At 31.6% G+C, this 25,072-nt stretch overlaps 1 protein-coding gene across 2 annotated transcripts; it reads right to left on the bottom strand.

Annotated features, from left to right (window-relative positions):
- Nucleotides 1-2,412: 2,412 nt before the first annotated feature.
- Nucleotides 2,413-5,403, bottom strand: LOC7463390 (protein NRT1/ PTR FAMILY 7.2). Of its 2 annotated transcripts, none has more exons than XM_002320542.4 (5): nucleotides 5,223-5,403; nucleotides 4,759-4,891; nucleotides 4,406-4,623; nucleotides 3,715-4,283; nucleotides 2,413-3,631 (listed from the first exon to the last, which is right to left on the bottom strand). In XM_002320542.4, the coding sequence occupies exons 1-5, from the start codon at nucleotides 5,247-5,249 to the stop codon at nucleotides 2,758-2,760; spliced, it is 1,821 nt and encodes a 606-aa protein (XP_002320578.1). In that variant the 5' UTR covers nucleotides 5,250-5,403; the 3' UTR covers nucleotides 2,413-2,757. The 2 variants fall into 2 exon arrangements, with proteins under 2 accessions (XP_002320578.1, XP_024440249.1); XM_024584481.2 differs by having other exon boundaries at nucleotides 4,759-4,876.
- Between the last annotated feature and the right edge of the window lie 19,669 nt (nucleotides 5,404-25,072).

The following is a 25,072-nucleotide window of genomic DNA, read 5'->3' as shown; positions in this document are numbered from 1 at the left end:
TCGAGTCAAATTTTTCTTGAATATAAAAAAAAAATATTTAGATGTTGCTAATGTATATTTTAGTGGAAAACAAATTTAAACTGTATGGGTGTTGACTCGATATGACCTTTTTGACTTTAAGGATCCAAAAGCAACCCGAACAACCAGTAAAAACATAGTCTGACTCAAAAAAAAATTCAAGATAACTTCTTTTTTTAATATTAAGATAACAATATATTTGATTGACTTGGGTAAATTTGGGTTAACATGTCAAATCTGTGACTTGGGTTATGAGACTATAATAACCTCATAGAAAACAAATCATAACAAATTATAAAGCCTAATTTCCAATCAACTCAATGTTGAAAGATAAAATTGAAAACAAAATCAATTAAAAAAAGGACTTAAAAAAGCAACTTGAGTTAACCTGTCAAACTCGCGACTCGGGTCATAAGATTGAGATAACCCCATAGAAAGAAAATAAAAATGAATTATGAAGTTCAATCCCCAATCAATACAATATTAAAGGATGAGACTAAAAAAAAATCAATTTAAAAAAACATAAAAATAACCCAAGTCAATCAACCAAACTCATGACTTGAGTCAAGAGATCGAGATAACCTCAAAGAAAAAAATAAATAAAAAATAACTTGATTTAACTCGTATTAACTTGTCAAATTCACGAATCTGGTTATGAGACTGATATAACCCAATAAAAAGCAAATAAAAATAAATTATAAAGCTTAATTCTCAATCAATCCTATTTATCCGATGTTGAATGATGAAATTTGTAAAAATTTTAATTAAAAAAATGATACAAGTCAATATGAGTTAACTCGTTAAACACTATTCTCGGGTCATGAAGCCGAGATAACCTCATAAAAATCAAACCAAAATAAATCATGAAACCTAATTCTCATTCAAACACAATATTAAATGATGGAATCTTAAAAAAATCAATTAAAAAAAACCGAGTCAATATGATTAAATTGTCAAACACGCGACTCGGGTCATGAGACATGAACAACCCAATAAAAAAAATCCAATGTTGAAGGACATGAGACTAAGATAACCTCTTGAAAGAAAATAAAAAATAATAACCTGACCCTGTTTGTTTTTGCGTTTTAAAAGCGCTTTTGAAAAAAATTAAATTTTTTTTATTTTTTTCTTTACTTCAAATTAATATTTGTTTTTTAGTGTTTTCAGATCATTTTGACGTGCTGATGTTAAAAATGATTTTTAAAAAATAAAAAAAAATATTATTTTAATACATTTCTAAGTAAAAAGCACTTTAAAAAACAACCGCAACCACAATCCCAAACAGGCCGTAAAATACCAAAACCCGCAACCATGATCATGAGACCAAGATATTCTAATAGAAAACAAATCAAAACAAATTATGAAAGCTCAATTTCTAACCGACCTAATATTGAATGATAAAATTGAAAAGAAATTCAATTACACAAGAAACACAAAAAACAACCCAAGTAAACCCGAGATTAACCCGTTAAGCACTATTTCTAGGATATGAGACCGAATTAACCTAATAGAAAATAAATAAAACAAATCATGAAACTTAATTCTCAATTATACCAATAATAAATGATAAAGTTAAAAAAACAAAGTTAAATAATGAGGAATAAAACCGCAGCCGATTGGATTAACCCGTCAAACCCGTGATCCATATCTTGAGAGAGATAATCCAATAAAAAATCTAATATTAAAAAAAAAAAAAACATTGATAGAAAAAAACATAAAAATAAACAAGGACAAATGTATTTTTTAGAGCCACACCAAAACATGTAGGAAAAAACACTATTGTTACAATAGTTTCCCCCATATGCTTTAGATTATAGGTAATAAAGTTTGGTGTATATTTTATTTTGTTGTAATGGTAGTGTTTGTTAAAAATTGGTCTTAAAACTCAATTAGTCTTAAACTCTCATTTAAGACTCAATTAGTCTTAAACTCTCATTTAAGACTCAATTAGTCTTAAACTCTCACACGTAAATATATTATTCATGGATTAGATGGTTTAACATAACACTTCTTATTTTTCTCTCTTTTGAAAAGGACTCAAATTCAAACATCTCTTACATAAAGAATAAATAACCAGCTAATTTACATGAACTAGAGAAGGAATGCCTACGTGGAAATCAAAGGGTGTTTTGTCTATATACTTGGAGCTGGAGAGACTTGCAACTTGCATTGTACGTTCCAGCTAAGAAGTTAGGCAGTTTTGTAGTTTATTACGCTTTAATTTGCTACGCTAGCACGACACTCTTCCTGTTATTTAATTCATGGACTCATATTGATCGAGACCGACATGGAACGAAAGAACACGTTTATTCTCTTGAATGTCAGAAGAACACACGGTGTGTGAGTATATATATATATATATATATATATAATATAAGGATTTGAAAAGGCTGATAAAACAACGCAAATTACAAAATGCCACTTGAGAAGGTTTTACAAAGGGATTATATCACTGCTTGCTGGGATCGAAATTTACACCAGCTAGCCCTTTTTTTCTTGTTTTTCTTAGACTCTGAAATCAGATTTTAAGCCTTACAGGCTGGTACTGGCTAGTAGTTCCACAATATCTCGAGCTCAACCTGGACAAAGTGAAAAATATAATGCCCTTGTCTAGTCTCATCGCTGAAAATTAAACTATTCACTATCATGAATCCCTCACCCGCTTTCACTTTATTTATGACACAATATATATAGATTTCTTCTGCCCTTCTTAAATTCCCGCTGCAAGGCAGAATTTGATCAAACTCTAAGGTCTGCCTCTTCATTGCTTAATATACTATCCGCTTCCTGCTGCCTCTCAAACTTGATGTACTTGTACCATCTAGCACAGATAATGTACAGAACAAGATCTGCGGTTGTCAAAACTGCCAAGAGGAAGAAAAATCTGTCTAGATGACCCTTGTTAAGGTTTCCTGGGATCCATCCTGGCATCTCATCTCTGGTAGATATCTTCATTACGACTGTTACTAGCAAGCTACTCACATAGTTGCCTAGAGATATTGATGTCATGCAAAGTGCACTGCCGAAGCTCTTCAATCCATCAGGTGCTTGCCCATTGAAGAATTCTAATTGCCCCACATACATGAACACCTCAGATGCTCCTATCAGAACATATTGAGGAATTTGCCAAAGTATGCTCAAAGAACTCGCACTTTCGCATCTTGGACAGTCTTTTCTTGCGTACTTCAACCTGAATAGCTCTACAATCCCTGCCGAAACCATTGCAATTATTGCGATAACTAGACCAATCCCCATCCTCTGAAGCTCTGTCAGGCCCTTAGGGTCCTTTCTTATTCTGGCAACAAGGGGATCAAGAACTCTCCTATAGATGAATATGAAAGCCGCAACACTGAGTATGTCGAAACTAGACATGCTTGCTGGAGGAATGTGGAATTTCGAAATCGTAGTTTTCATATCAGCACCTTGTTCGACGAAGAGTGATGCCATTTGAGTGAAAACTACAGAGTAAAGAATTGTGCACAGCCAGATAGGGAGGAGTCGTAGGATGCATTTAAATTCTTCAACTTGATTTACTGTGCAGACACGCCATGGATCGTGAATGCGATTCTCTGTATAATCCTTGGATGTAATAATTGCAGCTCTATCCAAGAATCTGGTAAGATTTTAGTAATTTACATGAGTACGGCGTATTTATGAGGGAACATTAATTTTCTTGATGAATAGCAAATAATATACCTGAATCCTTGGGTGTGTAGTATCTTTCTATCCCCATTTTTGGAACCGTCCTTTGGGACATCCGATTCAAACTGATCATCACCTTGATTTGGCATCCTCTGAACCTTCCATTTTCTTGTTGCAGCAACCATCACCTGGCAACACCTAGAGAGGGGGTTGCCCTTGGGGGTGAAGTGTCTATACCTGGGAGTCCCAATGAGAAACAAGACCAGTGCCAAAAGAGCAGAGCCAGCAGATGCCCAGAATCCTAACGCCCACATGCCCCGGTCCTCAAAATAGCCCAATATGGTGTTCGAAAAGAGAGAACCAAGGTTGAGAGCCAAGTAAAAGTAGCTAAAGAAAGCTATCTTAGAGTGGCCTTCTTTAGGGTCCTCTTCATCAAACTGATCAGCCCCAAAGGTAGCAATGTTAGGCTGGTAGCCTCCATTTCCAAGGGCAACAAGATAGATGGAGAAGTAGAAAAAGACATTCTGGTATGTTGAATGGGATCCACATGGAGAATGTTCATCACCACAGCCTCTCGGTTTGAGTAAGAATAAGTAGGAAGACAGTGACAACAATACCAGACCCTGCATGCCAAGGGATAGAAATTAATTCCAGATGAAATAATAAAGAAAAAACAATAACTCCTGATTAAGCGAATCAAGTTAACTCATTATCAATGGAATTGAGGTGGGGATTAATTACTTACAGTGACGAAGATGGCCTGGAAGATAGCACAAGTCTTGTACCTCCCCCAGTAAGAGTCGCTGAGGAAGGCGCCGAGAAGAGAGAATATGTAAACAGTTCCAGTCCATTTGCTGACGTTGTTTGCAGCTTCGGCATTGTCTTGACCCAACACTCTTGTCAAAAACAGAACCAAGTTCACTCCTACCCCAAAGAAGGCCAACGTCGCCAGCCCTTGATTCACTGCATATGCATGCATAATTAATTCATTAATAAAGCTTGATTATCTAATTGTTTCTCAATTGCTTAAACAAGCTAGTGATTAGAAGAGGAGATAATTAATATTGATCAGCTGTTGATTAATCGGTAGCTACATACCTAATATGAGGATTCCAGCGAACCAAGTCCCAGTCCTCCCCCGGATTGCAGGATCGCCATGTCGATCAACGCTTCCATCCCTAGTGCAAACCTCCTGCTCCTTCTTCACGAGCTTCCCCTGCACGCTTCCTTCCTGCACGTTTTAACATGCATGCACAGTACTATTATATATGGGCCAGCTGATGTTGATTAATATTTAATTACATTAAGAATTAATTATATTCAGAAATCAAAATGAAGCCGATAAATTAATTTCAATACAGCGAATTTGTTTTTTAATTACTAGATTGATTTTAATTAGTCTTTAATTAAAGTAAATACCAGAATCAGAAAATTGCCAGTAATTCCTAAGCTGCCGGCTGGAAGAGCATGAATTCATTTACACCTACACCTAGCCATGAAAAACATAACACAAGGAGAGAGGTTGCAAGCAATGTAGAGAAATTACAATAAGCTTCACCAACCTCTTTGCAAATATTTAAGCAGGCCATGTTAGAGCTGCCTTAACTCTGATCGATCACTATATATATATTTCTTTCAGAAATGCAAGGCGCGCAATAATTAATTAGAGCTGCAGAGAGGAGATACTTATAAGGAAGGCTGGCTTTGATTAGAGGGGGAGGGAGGGAGGGAGGGAGGGATTTTTTGATGAACTCGAAGTGTGTGAAGGAGAAGATTGTGCATGCACTCTATATATAGAGGATGGCATGAAGCAACTAACGGCTGAGATTACATGGATAAAGTTAAGGAATACTACTCCACTGTATATGAAAATGGGTACTCCAACTGTATATGAAAATGAGTAAATTAATACCCCGGAGCTGAACTGGTCAGGATTTGAGTTTGTTCTTTAATGATCACGAGTTTGAATTTTTTCAGGATCACTGAAGACTTACATGGTCGTTAACTTCAGGATCCATGAGATTAGTCGAGATACATACAAACTAACCCGAACACCCATATTAATCAAATAAAAATAAAAAAATTAATATTTATGAAGAAGTAAATTGGAAGCAATATTGGTAGTGTAGTGTATAATGTTTTTTAAAGTTAATTATTTTTTATTTTAAATATATTAAAATAATTTTTTTAAAATTTCTTTTTAATTTTTGACATTAACGTATTAAAAAAAATAAAAAAATAAAAACTTTCAAAAGAGCATCCAAACACTGCTCCCTTGATCCAGATTGTTTAAAAATATCTTTATTGCCAAGGGGAAAAGGGGAAGTAGCGTGAGAACGTTGAACACAGTCATGCAGAGTTCATTAGCATCGGCTATGATGAATCATCGATGACTAATATAATATTGTCTCATTCACGTAATCAGGGACAGGCGATGCTGTTAAGCATTAGCTGTCTTTGATTTGGACATGTTTGAAACATGCATTTTCTGCGTGATGGCCTTGGTTTTGATCTCCTTTTCCATCTCTTTAAGCAAAAACCTCCTAGGAAAATGCCTAGTCAGTAAGATGGTTCCAGGCTACTAGGAGTCGACAAGCGAATCTTTTTCTGTGGCTGTGAGGCTGTGACCGGCCCCTCCGAGAGGAGGCGGCCCCTGGCTAGCTGCTTAAAATGCATGCAATTTGATGACAAATTACATGCTCATCTATGTTTATCAATCGGTAATCATGCGTTCTAAAAAAATAGTATCAATCATTAATCATTCATGATGTGCTGTTTCTATCTAGCTAGCTAGCTAGCTAGCTAGCTAGTGTCGTTTCCATCTGGGGGAGTGTTTTTGTGTTTGTTGAAAGAACAGAGATCACCACGGATTACATGCGATCCAGAAATTCCAGTGCTGGTGGTATTGCCTTCTTAGTTCTTCTGATCGAATCGTACGAGTGTAACACCATGTTTTGCTCCTAGTTGAGAAGATGATCCTGAGAGTTTCTTGAATTTTTCTGAGAAATATCGGGACTTGGATCCAGTTGATCCGTAAGAGAATAATTTGGTACAGAGCATGTGGACATTCTTCTGTCTGCTGGCTACCGGTACAATGCATGTTGTTTCAGGCAGACAACATATTAGATTCATCTCTGCAGCTCCCATTATGCTCTATATATTTATTAGTCTGAATCCGCCATTTTAGGTTTCGTTTGTTTTCGGTGTTTATTTGTTATCAGCAACAAAAATTTATCTTGATTTTTAGAAAAATATTTTTATTTTTATTTTAAACAAAAAATACTTTCTAAAAATTGTGAAAAATTTAAAAATATTATATTATTTGCTGATTATATCAAATTTAGTCCTTAAACTTTTGATTGCTATATATATTTTGTTTTGAATATTTATTTTTCAATTTTAACCCTTAGAATTTAATTTTTATATTAATTTTGTTCCTTATTTTTATAATTATTATTTGTTTTTCCCAAATCATTTTTAATTGAAATTTTTTATTTATCAAATTTAATACTCGTTCTTTTGATTATTACTTATTTTATTTGAAATAATTTATGAAATGTTAATTATTATTATTCTAATTTCTTCATCTTTTAATTTTTTTATTTTTTAGATTTGATTTCTATTATTTTGATTATTATTTATTTTATTTGAGATAATTTATGAAATTATATTTTTTTTCAATTTCATTTTCATTCAACTTTTTAATTTGTAAGATTTATTCCTCATTATTTTAATAAACTTGAAAAAAAATAAAACATTTATAAGTTATTTTTCAGTTTATTTTTCATGACATAACCAAACACTATAAAGTGTTTCCCACCTTATTTTTATTATGCTATTAAATATCTTAAAATAATTTACTTTTTCATAATTTACTTTTAAAAAATTTACTTTACCGTAAACAAAACGATTTTAATTTGAAGATTTTTTTTGGTTATTATTGTGGAGTCTGAGCACCTGGCAGCACCGCTGGAGTGCAGTGGTGAAAGTTGTTTAACTTTCGGCTATCAGTCGTACTGGAGTCCAACTGTGATGGGATTTATAGTGCATCCAGCTGGGATATTGATCAACTTCATCTAATTAACTATAATTAATATTAGATTAACTATAATTAATATAAATGCTACGAAGATGCCTTGGTGTTGTTAACTCGTACAGTCCAGGAGGCCGACACTCTGAGTGGCTGTTTGGGAACGTGGCTGCGGGCGAGGTTCACCCGCAGCCACGTTAATTAACGTTTGGTAACCCAAAAAAAGTTGCTTTTGGTGGGTAGGACCCACATGAAACCGGAGTTTCATGAGAAGCAGCATTTTGCTGCTTCTCGTAGGGAAAAAAGCAGAATAGTGGAGCATGGCTCCACAGTGGAGCCATGCTCCACTGTTGCACTGTTCACTTTAGTGAACAGTGTTGTTTTTTTTTTTTTTTTTTTTTGAAAAACATGGCAGAAAGTTTAGTTTTTTTTTTCTCGAAAAACCAGTATAGTTAATTGATTTCACTCGTATTGTTCATGTGAACATGAACAATATTTTTTTTTAAAAAAATTAGTTTAAGGTGAATTAAATTTACTCGTATTGTAATCTCAATTTTATTCCTGATAATATTTTACCTAATTTTATTACACGCTCAAAAATTCATAAAAACTGTAGTTCTTGTCGAATGAATTTTGTACGTAATGAAATTGTAAATTTTTTTTAAAACAATTGAGTTTTACTCGAAAAACTAGTATTTAATATTATTTAATAACACTACATAAATTAGAAGGATATCACATGATGACGTAGCATTTGTGAAATTTGATCGCAATTCCAATTATGTTATTGCCGGGTTCGACCCAGTTAAAAAAAATTCAGTTTTTATTTTTATTTTAATTGTGTTTTATTCAAAAAATTAGAAAGATATCGCTTGATGACGTAACAAAAAATTCAGTTTTTGTTGTTGCGTGCTTAAGAAACCATGAAAAATATAGTCATTGTTGGATAAATTTCGTATGTGATGACATTGCATATAGTTTAATGGAATAATAAAAAAAAAATGATATCAATATTATTTATTTCATGATGTAATAATAGTAGTTAAATCTACAATATTTAAATTAAAAATATTTTTTAATTATTTTATAACCTCAATTTGAAAAGCATTTTTTTAACCAAACACATTAAACTACTTTTTGTTCAACCTCAATTTCAACCACAGTTTTAACCAAACATATATTTTTCCAACCCAACCTCAACTAAAAGTACTTTTTATAAAACAACTTTTTTAAAACCACAACCACAACAGCAACCACAATACCAAACACGCTCTGAATTTGAACCTATGAAAGTGTTTTTAAAAATATTAAAAAAAAATTATATTTTTTTAAATTAATATATTTTTTATATTTTAAAATCATTTTAATATGTTTATATCAAAAATAAATTTTAAAAAATAAAAAAAATATTATTTTAATATATTTTAAAATAAAAAATACTCACCGTTACATTTCTAAACATTCACAACGTGTTAATGCTCTGTCCGTTAACACCAAGCGTGAGCATTAAGGCTAAAGCTTAACTTTGTTAGCACTACACGTTAAACACATCAATCACTAACGAAAATATTTGAAGTATTGATGGATTGAAAAGACTATTTTAAGGATGTTTTATTTTTATATTTTAAAAGTATTTTAAAAAAATTTTAATTTTTTTTAAATTAATTTTTTGTTGATATTTTTTAAATTATTTTGATTTCTTGATATCAAAAATATTTTTTTAAAAATAAATTAATATTATTTTAATATATTTTTAAATAAAAAATATTTTAAAAATAACTATTATTACACTTTCTAATATTATTTTCATCAAGAAATTGGTTGGCAAACCATGTTAGTCTCGCATAACATTTTTTTAGTGAAAGAAATTAACTAATATTTTTTTACCGACAAAAATTGTTAATTCTCCCGCCTTTTTGAATTTTACGTATGAATATTTAAAAACATACATATACACTGATATGATGTCAAGACATATAAATAATAAGTTATTTAATATTTAAAATAATAGTTAATCAATATATTCATAATTGAATTTTTTTTTTCTTTTTAGATTAAAGAATTTTATAATAATATTAAAAAGATTGAGTGTCTGTGTAAACAATCATAATCAAGAGAATTTAAAGACCTATTTATAATAAAGTCAGTATCTTTATAGAAAAGATAATAAATAATTTAAAAAAATTTTAAATTCAACCAACAAATATATTTGTTTGTTCTTGAATTTTAAGATAATTAATACTCTGAAATCTATATAAGTTTATCTTAAGATATAAAAAGTCCTGAACTTTACCTTTATAGTTCATGGGGTATTTATATCTCCTGAACCTTGTCGTTTTCAGATAAGAAAATAACCAAAAAGTTCTCTGTTTTTAGTGATATTAATGGAGGATAAATATTTCTTACATATCATTAATGAGATAATAAGTATAGTAGATCCCTTAAGAGATCTTTTGTACATCTATGATTACATAGGATATGAATGACTCGTATAATTATTATAGATGAAGAGACATGATAGTTTATCATGCATAAAATACTTTTAATTTAGGGGATCATCTAGGATCAAACATATAGCCTTAAAACTTAGTAATGGTTGAATCCAAATACTCTGGGTTTGACATATTTGCTAGATCACGCTATCTTGAACTTGACTGACTGCCAAATTCAAGTATTTCGGGTCTGACATGTTTGTCAAACACATGCTATTGTAGGTTTAGTTGATTGACAAACCTAAGTTTTATGAGTTTAGCATGTATGCCAAACCCACGCTACTTTGAAATTGATTGACTGCTAGACCCAAATTCTTTGGATCTGATATATTTGTTAGATCCATGCTATTTTGAACTTGACTGATTGTCAAATGCAAGTTTTTTGAGTTTAACATGTTTGCCAAATACATTTTGTTTTTTAAATTTTTTCTATTCATAAACATATATAGCAAAAAATACTCACTATCACATATATATATATATATATATATATATATATATATATATATGCAATTTTAAGCACAATTAAGATCTTCACTCTACCTAATCCATGCAGTGGAAGATTATATATATTAGCTTAAAGCATGGTTGTCAATTCCATTTTGTTTTTTTTGAAATGGCCGAAACATTTCATATAAATTCAAAAAACGGAATAATTTTCATCTTATTTCAAATCTCGGTCTGTTCCGGATTTTTCGACTAAATTTCGGTCGGAATGTTGCGATTTCATTCCACATGTTCCGTTCCGGTCTTGAAAAGTCATTGAATCAAATTAAACCTGGTTCAATTTAACAATTAAACCAGCCAAGTATAAAAAAACAATTCTTCATTATTATTTTCAATAACAATAATATTAAAAATAATATTAAAAATTATTCCTACTATTTTCAATTCAATCAAAACAGAATTCAGAACCTCGGCTTAAAGCATGTTGATGTTGTGAGAGAGAGTGGTAAAGTAGTTCAACGTGGGGACTGTACTGTGTCTATATCCTGTCAATGTTCTTGGTAGGTCGGGAAATTTAATACGAGGCATGAGAAGACAAAGAAACAGAAGACTGATCTTAATTTAGTCAATGTTCTACACAGCTTGATGTGATCTTGTATCACACTTAATTTCAAATCCATATCTATCTCCTTTGAAATTGAAATTGAAAAACAACCAACAATCCCTTTTTCCAAGGTTAAAATTATCATCAAATCTGTTTAAACTTAAATTCAATTTTCTCAACCTTTCCAGCTGTGAGTTTCACTTTATTCTAATATCAATTAATTTTGCTTTCCCAAAGAGCTTCGGGAATACGTTCTACATTCTCCAAGTTATGTAAAATGGATATCATAGGAAAAATTATTTTAAAGTTTTAATATTTCAATTTAAAAAATAAATCAAATCTATTTCAATTTAAAAAATAAACCAAATTCTATTTGAATATTTAAATAGAGTTTGATTTATTTTTTTAAATTTTAATATACAAAATTTAAAATAGTTTTTAAGTTTGCCTCTACCGGTTTATTCACTAAATTATGTTATTTTTTTAAATAAATTTTAAACTGTTTTAGTTTTCTTTTCTTTATTTTTTATTGTGCTACTCTGAAAAAAAAACTCAGGAAAAATATATAATTTCTATAAAATAATGGTTTATTTTACAAATTTTATAAATTATAAAAAAAACTAAGCCTTCATTCTAATAATGCTTTTTTTTTTTTTTAGTCTCTAGGTTTTTTAACACTTTAGTCTCAGTTTCTTTGTTTTTTTATTTGGTCTTCTAAAATTGCTTTGGTTTGTATGATTTATTTTTCATGCATTTTTATAGGATCTCAAGGGGGTAAAAAAATATTCTATCACTCCGTTAATTCTCGTTTACCAAAATAAAATTCAATTTGATTGATTTAAAATAATTAAAGCTTCAAGGATCGAATTTGAAGCTTAAAAAAATATCTAATCCCTTTTTCTTTTTCTAATATCAGGAATTGATTTGCACGGTCAAGAAAAAATTCATGTTTTTTTTTAAATTTTTCTTAACTTTTTTTTTAAAACATCACACAGTGGCCAAACACTGGTTTCTGAGGTGGCAATGGACGTGGCTTGCCTTCCACTTCTTAGTTGTATATTATGTGTTAGCGACGATTTGACGATTGAGCTATAATGATCTTTTATTCTTCTCCCTCTATTTTCTCTCTCATTGAGATTCACGTTGATCTACCAAAATTGAAAGGTGTCATATTATTCTGTTTTCTGTTTTTGTATTAAATTTGGTCTTCGTTCTTTAGACTAATATTTATTTTGTTTTGAGTCATTTTTTAAATTGATTTTGTTTTTCAATTTAATCCCTTAGTATTTGAAGTCATTTAATTTTTATATTAGATGCGAATCTCATTCTTTTGATTGCTATTTTTTAAATTTAATCATTCAACATTTAGTTTAAGTTTATTTTTATGTCGAATTTGATCAGCATTATTTTGATTGCTATTTGTTTTTTGTTTCTTTTTTTGATAGAATCTTTTTCTCTTCAATTCCACCCCTTAATGTTTTATTGATTAAGAATCTGGCTTCGTGAATGTTTTTTTTTCAGGTTTGCCTTTTATAGAGTTAGTCTCGGGCTCATGACTCGGGTTACGAGTTTTGAGGATTAGTTCGAGTTGATTTTGATATTTTTTAGGTCATTTTTTCACATTGGTTTGTTTTCAATGTTGAGATGGTTTGAGATTGATCTTTATGATTTTTGTTTTCACTTTTCTTTATGTGGAGTTATCTCGATATCATGTCCTAGACTACAATCTAGGCAAGTTAACACGAGTTGCCATAAGTCTTTTTTTTTGTTGATTTTTTTTTAAAATAATATATTTTTTAGTTTTGTCTTTTAACATTGGGTTGTTTGAGAATTGAACTTTGTAGTTTTATTCAATTTTCTTTCTACAAGGTTATCATGGTTTCACTAACAAGTTATGAATTTGGCAAGCTAACTCGGGTGGACTCGAGTCTGGTTTTTTTTGTCCTTTTCTTAATTTGGTTTTCTTTTTAACTTTTTATCCTTTATCATTTGTTGTGCTAGGAATTGAGCTTAAAATTTTATTTTATTTTATTTTATGGGATTATTACTTTCTCATTTAATTTTGGCTTTGTTATCAAATAAGATCATGGAGATCTTTTAAGAATATTAAAAGGATATATTTTTGTGGTATCGACAAGCATTTATTTTTTGAGATGATCATTGTCATTTTTTTGTTTAGTTCAGTTTATTTACTGTCATTGTTTTTTTTTTAATCATATTATCAAATTAACCGAGCTTATTGAATTCAGTCAAGTCAATGACCCGAGCCTCAAACTTTTATTTCTTATTTAAAAACACTAACATCGCCTAAATATTCTTTTGTATGTTGGGAAAAATTTGATTTAGCCCGCGACATAATGCAAGCCACCAATTTAGTTTAGGACTGAAAATTAAAAAAACTTCTCTTGAGTTTGCCTCATTAAAATCAAATCAAATTTTGCATCATATGACAAGGTAATAAAGATTAAGAACCCCAATAGATCAACCATCTAGTAGGTGGCCCAATGGTAAGAGTTTGGGACCAAGTGGTTTGCTCCCCTTGTGGTCTCAGATTCGAGCCTTGTGGTTGCTAATATGATGGCCACTAGAGGCTTACATGGTCGTTAACTTCAGGGCCCGTGGGATTAGTCGAGGTACGCGTAAGCTGATTCAGACACCCACGTTAATAATAATAAAAAAAGAACCCTAATAGATCTGGATAATATACTAAATCTTTGGCACATGTTATGAGTAAGATCAAATGTTTTTTTTATATTAAAAAAATATCTAGGTGTTTTTATCATTTTTTTTAGTAGAATGTTTATTTTTAAAAAAAACCATGTAGGTTGATATAATATGACCTGATGAACTTGACGGATCCAAAAATAACCAAAACAACCGGTAAAAATATAGATTGCCTTCTAAAACAAATTCAAGATGTCTTTTTCTTAAAAAAAATATATTGAGACGGTAACATATTACATCGATTTGGGTTAACTTGGGTTAACTTACCAAATATACGACCAGAGTCATGAGACCGTAACGCATAGAAAATAATTTAAAATAAATTGTGAAGCTTAATTTCTAATCAACTCAATGTTGAAGGATGAAATTAGAAAAAAAATCAATTAAAAAAATGATTAAAAAATAACCCAAATCGATCTGGTTAACTTGCTAAACCTATGATATGGGATATGAGATCGAGAGAACTTTATAGAAAATAAATAAAAATAAATTATGAAGTCCAATTTCCAGTCAACTTAATGTTGAAGAATGAGTTTGAAAAAAATCAATTAAAGAAAAGGAAACAAAAGAAAACGACTCGAGTCAACTGAGGTTAACTAGTAAACTCGTTACTTGGATCATAGAACAAAGATAATCGAGCACTTTGTTTAGACAATGAATATTAATAAAAAGACTAAATAGCTTTTCCAGAGATTAAAGAGGCTAAAATAAATATTAGTGAAAAACAACCGGGTGTGGGATGGATATATCCAATTCTAGACCCATTGTGATCCCTCACCCGTGCATTATTTAAGGGCTATTTATTTTTGTGATTGAAAACTATGTTTCATGATTTTTTTTTTGAAATTTTTGTTTGCTTGAAATTAATTGTTTTTTGTGTTTTTAGATTGTTTTGATGTGCTGAAGTTAAAAAAAACAAAAAAAAACATTATTTTCATGTATTTCCAAGCGAAAAGCACTTTAAAAAACAACCGTTACCACACTCTCAAGCACTACCTTAGTTAAATGATTATTGGGTGCTTCTGAAGCATCTCTTCTAGCAATAACAAAAACACCACTTATAATTTAATTCCAAAAAGGAGAGCTTATAATTCATGATGATAACTTCGTTGGGTTTCCAAACATCATACACGTAGCGAAAACTATGAAGCAAAATTATTTTGGAGTCTTTAGGATCCCTTTAGATAGATTTAGAGTTGTTTAGGGATTTATTATTTGAAGATTTGATCTTCTTTGGCTTTGAATAATTTCTTAAAGGTTGAGTTGTCGCAAACTACAAGTCATCCAATTGTCCGACCTCCAACGGTAATCCACACGAACCACATGTGAGAAATCTCTTAAATCCTTTATTGTATTTTAGTATTTTTTCTATCTAACAGACAATCACTCCTCTTATACCTACAAAATAACAGGCTTAACTTTATATTTATAGGGAATCTTAAAAACCCTATAAATGATAAAATATTTATTTGCCCCTCAAATAATATCCATATATTATTTAAGGATAATTTTAGAAATTTAATCAATCAAGTCCTTACTTGATTTTTCTAGATCTAGAAATATAATCCCTATATTAATTATATTATTATCCTTAATTTCTAAAATATATTTTAATCAAGTCATACTTAATTAAATCATTCTAGTTTATTTTTTGACTAATGGTTCTTAATGTGTGTGACCCATTAGGTTCCTAATATGTTGGCCTAAATATAAATTATAATTCTAAATAAATAAATTAAATAATTTAATTTATTATCAACTCAACAATTGATTAATTTATATTTGAAGATCATCGTCAAGCAACATGTCATGATCCCCAAAATATTAGAAAATTCATTAGTGGTTTGACTTAACCTTTTAGTGACTGATTTCTTAATGTAATTAATATTCTTTCATCAATAATGTTCTGATTTAATATTAAAGTATGAAGTATGTTTGTCATGTTAAATTATGTTTGTTCTCATTAATAGTCATCGAACATATGAATAAGATTTGAAACTCTTTTCAAATCTCATTCCACATTGCCCAATGATTTATCAATCAATACTATTTGAGAATAGATGAAATATTTTTTCTAATTCACTTAGGGTGATGAATCCTCTTGATCATTTAAGTACCTTCATGTAGTTCATGCTACACCTAATGTCTGCCCCTTCGTTACCTCGATTAAGATAACATGTAATATGATCAAAACATAATATTCTCTATATAAAATGACTTAGTGATCTCAAGTTTAAGGATCACTTATACAGCCATCACATGAGCCTTTCCATAAATATAGACGATCTCTTTATATGAAATTCTCATACGAGTCAGTTCATTGTACATGTTTTATGAGAAACACCTACATATTAGTTCCAGGTATCCTTTATACATCAGCTTATAAGAGCAACTGCTTTCTTTCATGAAAGAAAGAACATAATATGTATCAGTCTCTACAACTCTAATAAATATCCAGTTTTTAAGAGAGCATCGACCAGGTACATTTAAGAAACAATATTTTGATGTAATAGAAATCCCATAATTATAACAACTTTATAATTTTTTTTGCAAAATATTTTTTTTACATGGATTTTATCTTTACTTTAAATTTATTAATCTAATATTATATAAATATTAAAAATAAATTAAGCTTTTATTAATAATAAAAATATATTTACATGAATATAATAATACCATACCTAACAAACCAATTACCTACTAATATTAAACTAACAATTTTTTCTCTAAATATATATTTATAATAATATAATATAATATAATAATACAATATCTAACGAACGAATTACCTACTAATATTAAACTAACAATTTTTTCTCTAAATATATATTTATAATAATATAATATAATATAATAATACCATATCTAACGAACGAATTACCTACTAATATTAAACTAACAATTTTTTCTCAATTTTGTACGTTACTTAAGATTTGCACGCTAAGCACAGATATGTATGCCTCCGCTGTAGGTATTAGCATGCAAGAAACCTCGATCCGGTGCCCGACACGCATGCACCCCTGGATCTAGGAAAAATGGAACTGAAAGTCTGTTTTGTTTCCCTGCAAACACAAGGAACCACCACGTACGAAGAAAAACATCGTTATTTATTTATTATTTATTTATTTATTAATTCTTATGCATTAAATTTAATACGGAATATAGAAGATGTATCTTCCAAATCTATGTGAAAAAAAAAAAAACTTAGTATTGAATTGACGTGCAAATTCATATTTTCTTGCTATGGAATCCATCCATACAAGCGTAAAGAGTAAGGCAGTACCTTGACAATTTAGCGAGCATGACATCCCGGAAATGTCAAGGATTTACGAATTAATTCAAACAGGTCTGTCTGGTCCATAACCTAACCACCACTGGCTGCCGCCACGTTAACACCGCCTGTTTTTTCTTGAAACAGAGGACGGCATTCGTGTGAGAAATGATAACCATCACTTTCTGTTCAAAAAATGAAAGAAAAAGCTCTTCTTTCTCCATTTTCTCAGCCGTTTGAGATTATCACGACCGCTATTATATGTTCCTTTAATCCAATTGTTGAAGGGACATACAAGAAATATAGTATAGTTTTTCAACGACATCAAGTATAGTATATATTGAAAGTAATTTAATGTTTTTAAAGAATATTAGTTTTAAAATTTAGAAAGTTAAAAGATGCGTGGTCGCTTTTATGAAACCATGTTTGTTTTTGTGTTTTAAAAGTGTTTTTGAAAAAATTGAAATTTTTTTATTTGCTTTAAATTAATAATTTTTTGGTGTTTTTAGATCATTTTAATATGCTGATATTAAAAATAATTTTTAAAAAATAAAAAAAATTATTTTAATATATTTCGATAAAAAAAACTTTAAAAAACAACTATAGCCATCATCCCAAATACGTATTTTAATCATCAACCCCACTTCTCATAATATATAATATAATATTTCAGAAATGATAAGTTACAAGCTAATTAATTAATCAATATCTTATATATAACAATATATAGTGTGATGCATTTTCCCCGGCTCCAAAATTAAGACGCACTTGCAGCCAAATGAACCCAAAAGATTCCAGCTAGCTATCTCTAGACACAGATCACCCACCATTTATGCAGCTTGAAAGAAACCGACTATTTATTTATTTACTAAATAGCTAGAACATGTCATTTTAAAGAAACTGCGAGGATCGATGCAAAGAAAACAAAACTGTCAATTATGTCATTGCTTAGAGAAGACGTGGAATATGACATTAATGGAGTCTACTTTGGAGCCCAGAAGAGCTGCAAAGTGGTAGGCCAGGCTTTGAATCCTCCTTCCCTTTCCCTTTCCACCACCCTTTTTTCCTGCCGGAAAGAGACATCAATGGAATTGAAAAGCAGCTCGAATTCAAGTCATGCACGGCTGCTATATCCATAATTGCTTATCACTAAAAGTCACACAACCTACGTACCATGAACATTAAAAAATGGTCAATACATACACAGACATATATCCATGAATAAGCACAAGTAAATATCTTCTGTAAAGCTTGCTTATCATGTTTAGAAAAGCAAAAGCCAGGCCGGCCGCCTATCCAGCAAGTTGCCTCTCTTTAAATTACATGTCTCTTTTATCATTCACTTTCATGCATGGATAAGCATGGATTGACCCTCTTGATTTGATGAATCAAATGGAATCGCTGTGCGCGCAGTCTTCCCACGGCTGTGATTACAGCTGAGTATACATGGTCACCTATGGCCATCAATCATGAATAATCACTTAATTAATCCTCCATCTTTATTAGTTTAATTAAAGATGATGTTTGTGCTGAGGTTAATTTAGTTACTGGCTAGACCTCATTATCTACCTACAGGGAAGAGGATTAGATATATGTCCTCGTCGAGCTCATATTATTCATGTGGGACAATGATGATAACATTGACAGGGAAGCTTACGACTTCTTGGACCTTTTAGGCAGCTTTCTGCTTGACGGCCATTTTCCCCCCACCTTTTTCTTGTCCTTTTGAAGCTTTTTGGTGCAGCAAGAAAGCAGACAGGCTCTATCTGTCAATAGGATCCCTTGTCTTTCTCAAAATTCACATGTTTTGAGTGGTAGACTACAGACTTATTTTATTTTTTCTATGAAAATATTTTTTTCTTCTTAATTCTTCTTTTCCATGAATATATATATATATATAAAACTAATGGGCAATTAACATATCCAAAACATACAATCTTTAAAGCTGGAGTATTACAATACAATTTTTTTTTTTTGAGTGAAAATCATATGTTGTCCATATCTTTATGGATGAACATCCAAATGTTCATTCATGGTCACAAATAAAATCCAAATAGATATTGTCATTCTCTAAACTTTATAAATACAACTAAACAAGAAAAAACAAATATGAAATTAATGGAGTCTTTCAAATTGACAAAATATGCTACAAACATAAATAATATCTTAATCAAATAAAACTACATAATAGAATTGAGTCTCATATGCTCAACATGTTCCTTATAAAAAATAGGTGGTAAACATTCTATCAATGGATAAGTAAACATCAATCTATGATGATGTGTTCAACAACCATTTTTTTTCTTTCACATGTTCTTGAATAGCTAGATACTTAATGTCGATGTGTTTACTGCGACTTCCGCTTTGGCCAAAAACATTGCAAATTATCGCAATAAATCCTCAGTGGCTTGGAAATTATGTCAACAAAATAAAAATCAATCATATAGCTTATGATGTCACTTCAAAATATAATACAAACTCTACTTTGGTGGTACAAGTAACAACCAAAGATTGGTTTTCACTTCTCTAAGAAATAGACTCTCCAGCTAATAAAAAGACATATCCCGATGTCTATTTTCTCGAGTCAAAGAAGCCAGTGAAGTCAGAATTTGAATATCCAATCGCTTACAGATGATCTTAAACTTGCAGTCTTTGTTCTCTTGAATGTATCACATGACTTTTTATGTAGCCCTTTAATGGTCTAAACTTGGGTTACTTTAATATTTGTCTAACATATCAATTGCATATGCAATGTCAGGTCTTATACAAACTTAAGCATACATTAAACTTCCAACTTTGAAAGCTTATTAAATGTTCTTCATTTGCTCCATCTCCAAATTATTTCTTAAAAGCTCAATACAAGGCTCGAGTTGATGATGAGAGAGAAGCGTAAAAGACAACTGAGTTAGATATGAGGGAATACCAGAATATAGCAAATCCCTTGAGAGACCGGGTCTCTATAATCTAGTATGAGTTGGAGTTCTGGGAAGAAGAGGTAGAGAGAATGAAAGAGCAATTTAAGGAGTGGTAGAACCATGTCGGCAATTTCAATGCACAACTAAATACAAAGATAGTTGAGCTCGATATAGAGATGAAATAACTTCAAAAGGCTAGAAACTAGATCTAATAGTTAGAGAAGACAATTCAGATGTTAGATAGGAATAACGAATCATTAGCCACAAACAATAGTACATACTTCAAGATAATACTTTGTTCAATATACATTTGCATTCATAAGCACTCATACATTCATTTTTAAATGACATGAATACATTCCAGGTTGAAATATAGGTCCCCAACGAGCTCTAATCCATAAAATTTATAACACACCACCCCAACAAAGAAATTTGAAAGATGAAGAGTGCACTTACGGTGATACTCATTTCCAAGAAGAATTGGTCTGAAGGTTAGTATGGCTCACATCGCTAGCTTACTCGAGTAAGAGCTTAGAAATGCCTCTAGTGAAGGCCTTTCCAATTAGTTCGTCATTTTTGTTCAAACTTAAGCAACAACTCAGCCCAAAAAAAGAATGAGCGAACATGGTCAGGACCCCTAATATAAAGCAATATTTATGCAGTTGACAGTATCGGCACCAGCCTCTGCAGTTGTAGATGTATTTGTCAATGAATCTCACAAGACAAAATCATCTGAAGATATTGATCAGGATAAGATGGTAGCATTAGAAGCCAAAATAAGGGTTATTGAGGGAGGAGATTTGTATGATCTAGTATAAGCCACATAAATGTGTCTAGTCTTAAACACGGTTGTACTAAGAAGTTTCACATTCCTGAGTTCATCAAATACACTAGAACACAATGCTTTATTACCCGTCTCAAATCCTATTATAACTAAATAACAGAAGTAGTACACGATGAAAAACTACTAATACATTTCTTTCAGGATAATTTGAGTGGGGTAGCGCTGAGCTGGTATATGAGACTAGACAACACAAAGATTCAAAGATGGAAAGATCTGATGGACGCTCTCATTAAACAATATAAGTTCAACATGAATATTTCTCTTAATAGAACCAGCGTGTCCCATCTAGAAAAGGGGATAAAGAAAATATAAAAGAGTATGCTAAAAAATAGAGAGATCTAACTGCACAAGTACATCATTCGCTTTTAGATAAATAAAAAATGGTTACCTTATTTGCAAATACGTTCAAGACGTTGTACTACAAGTACGTGATGGGTAGTTCGACATAATAATTCACTAACACTGTAGCAATCACCGAGCATATAGAGAAAAAGAAGCGGCAGAATCTTCGCACCTATTGAGAAAAAAGGCTTCAGAAGGAAGAAGAAGGTGGCTACAGAAGCAAGAAAAATCAATTCCTAAACTACAACACCCCATCCCCTTCATCCTAAATTGTCAACATCAACTTTAACTCTCCATTTTCTGCTAGAAAATCTAAGCCTTAAAATAACCAAGTAAAAAGCTAAGATAAAAATTTGCCAAAGAAAAATTACCAAAGAGTCCAAAAACAGCTACCCCTGTTACCATAACCTTTAAACGAGATGTACCAAAGCTACTAAGTATTGGACATGTAGCTCCAGTATCACTCGCGCCTCTGCAGCCACTTTACCCCAGCTGAGACAAGCCATACCTCACTTATGAGTACCATGTTGGCGTTGCAGGACATAAGATTCATACTTGCAATGTCTTAAAAAAAAAGCACATGCAATTAATTAAAACTAGGTGAATATCATTTGAAGAAGCTCCAAACATGAGTACAAACCCTTACCCAATCATGCCTCAGATAGTGGGTCGGTAAACGCACTAGAAGTGGAATACCCAATGTGTTTAAAAGTATCGATGGATAAAGTTTATGAGATGATGGTAAAAGCTGGGTATAAAGAAGGTGATTATAAAAAACTAACAAGCATGAATTTTTATAAGTATCATGGTAAAAAAAACCACATGATCAACCAATGCAAAGGCTTCCACAATAAAGTGATGCAAATGATGATTCAAGGAATTCTTTGAAATGAAAAATGAATGAATAAAGAGGTGTCCATGGTAGATGAATCTAACAAAAATAAAAAAAGTGTGCCGAACGTAATTTACTATAGGCGGGTTGCCCAAATTGGTCTTGTCCAAACCTATAGTGGCACATAAAGGGAACTACAGTGCCTTATCTCATAACTATGGGTACTCCTTCTAGAGCACGCAACCAACACCTATCTTTCAAGAGAAAATCGAAGGCTTAACTTGTAGTGGAAGATGCTTCATCTTAGAAGAACTTGAGAAACAAAGAGAGGTTAAGGGAAAATAAGTGGTCGACCTGACTAAGGAAATGAATAAACCCGTTATCGAGAAGAGACCAATGAGTTTTTAAAGCTGATAAAACATAATGAATATAGTGTTATTGAGCAACTTAAGAAAACTCCTGCCAGAAATATCATTATTGTCATTGATTTTAAGCTCTACGCCACTAAGAAAGGCCCCGCAAAAGGTGTTAAATGAGGTTTACATGACTCAAGATATTAACCAAGAAACCATGAAGTATCTAGTGAGAAAATCCAAGCCTCAAATTATTTGTACTTCACCAAAGATGAATCAGGTCTTGATGGTACTAGGCATAACAAGCCACTGTACATTACAATATAATGTAAAGACGTCCTGATTGGAAACGTAATGGTTGACAACAATACTATACTAAATATGCTACCAAGATACATGTTGAAAGAAATGCATGTCGATGAGTCGCACATGAAACCCAATATTATGATGGCAAGAGCATATGATGCTCGCCGAGGAAAATAAATGGGACCTTGAAAGTGGAATTGTACGTGGGATCATAAATGTTCATGGTTACATTGTAGGTGATGGACATTCATCCATTTTACAACATATTGTTGGGAAGACCATGAATCCATGCGGCTGGAGCAGTAACTTCCTCACTACACCAATGCTTGAAATGTATTATAAATGGAATGCTGATAACTGTCAAGGCTAAAAAGACAGTTTCTATGATAAAAAAATATGGTTGTACCGTTTATCAAGGTGGAAGATTTTAAAGATGGGAACATTCACACTTTTAAAATCATGAATGCTGAATGAGTTCCTAAAGGTACGGTGTTCAGAAGGCTGGAAATTTTAGAAGCTCCAAGAATAGTTGCTAATTGCTTTTTAAAGAATGAGATTCCTATATAATATAACCCAAAAACTAGGAATCCAAAACTGATCAATATGATGAAATTGAAATGTGCAGACTAGAGATTTGATCTTGGATATAAGCCCAAGAAAGATGACTACAAGTGGGCCGCCAAAATCAAAAGGAAAGCAAGAATGACAAAGATTAAAGGACGAGAACTAGAAGAGGAGGAACTCGTTTTCCCACCACTCCGAATGATCTTTCTAAGGTCTATAGAGGTGATTGGATTCGGCATGACAGATGTTCATATCAGTACTTTGGTGTGTCAAGATAAGAAACAAATTGGAGAGGTGAAGGTTGAAATAAAAGACAAAAAATCCTGAGGAAGATGGATGATCATGTCTATAAGAAGTGTTTTTACTTACTATGTTATTTTGACATGTTTTAGTCTTGATGGTAATTTGGCTCATAATGCCACAAGACCTTCTCTATTAAATGAGGCTTTTTTTTTAATGAGATCATGCATTTCCTTGTTTTCATGATGAGTTTTCATTTTCTTTGCAAATAACATGCTTATATGAGAATACTTTACACGTTTAGAAATCCTGAAAGTTCCATCAATTCACAAACCCATTGCACTAAGAATAATTAGCCAAACTTTGATAATATTATTGCAATAGATGATGAAGATTGGGAAGAAGAGATATGAAAGAGTTTACTAGGTTGGTGGAAAAGTCTGAAAAAATCTGAAAACTCTCTAGTGAAGAGCTATAAATTATAAATTTGGGAACTGAGCAAGAAAAGAAAGAATTGAAGATTGACATTCTTATTACAGCTGAGGAAAGAGATATGATAATCTCTCTGCTACATTAGTATGCATATGTTTTTGCTTGGACTTATATGGATATGCCTGGTTTAGACACTAACATAGTGGAATATAGGATTCTTTTAGTAGAAGGTAGTAAGCTAGATAAACAGAAGACCAGATGAATGCACTCAGTTATGCTATTTAAAGTAAAGATAGAGATACAAAAACAATGGGATGCAAGATTTTTGGATGTGGTCCACTACCCTCAATGTGTAGCTAATGTGGTTGTAGTTCCCAAAAAGGATGGCAAGATCCGGGTGTGTGTGGATTATAGAGACTTGAACAAAGCAAGCTCGAAGAATGACTTTCCTCTACGCAGAAGAAGACAAAGAGAAAACCACTTTTGTCACGCCATGGGGAACCTTTTGTTATAAAGTGATGCCATTCGGATTAAAGATTATCGGTGCCACGTATCAAATAGCAATAGTCACTTTCTTCCATGATATGATGCATCGAGAAGTGGAAGTCTACGTAGATGATATACTTATCAAATCAAATAAAGAAGAAGATCATGTGCAAGTATTGAGAAAATTATTTGAGAGGCTGCAAAAATACCAATTAAGATTGAATCCTGTAAAATGCTCGTTCAGGGTAAGAGTTGGACTATTGGGTTTTGTAGTAAATAGTCAAGGAATAAAAGTTGATCTGGATAAAGCAAAGGTTATCTAGGTTATATCGATGCCTAAAATAGAGAAAGAAGTAAGAAGTTTCCTTAGACATTTGAACTATATAGCTCGGTTCATATCTCAGCTAATAATAATGTGCGAGCTAATTTTCGTTTTGCTTAGAAAGAAAAATCATGGGGTATGAAACAATGATTGCCAAGAAGCCTTCGACATGATAAAAATGTATTTACAAAATCTACCATTGATAGCG

This window comes from Populus trichocarpa, chromosome 14, assembly GCF_000002775.5.
Source record: "Populus trichocarpa isolate Nisqually-1 chromosome 14, P.trichocarpa_v4.1, whole genome shotgun sequence".
NCBI classification, from domain to species: Eukaryota; Viridiplantae; Streptophyta; class Magnoliopsida; order Malpighiales; family Salicaceae; genus Populus; species Populus trichocarpa.
Note: the sequence above shows the minus strand (reverse complement) of the source record. Positions and strands in the feature narration are given on the sequence as shown.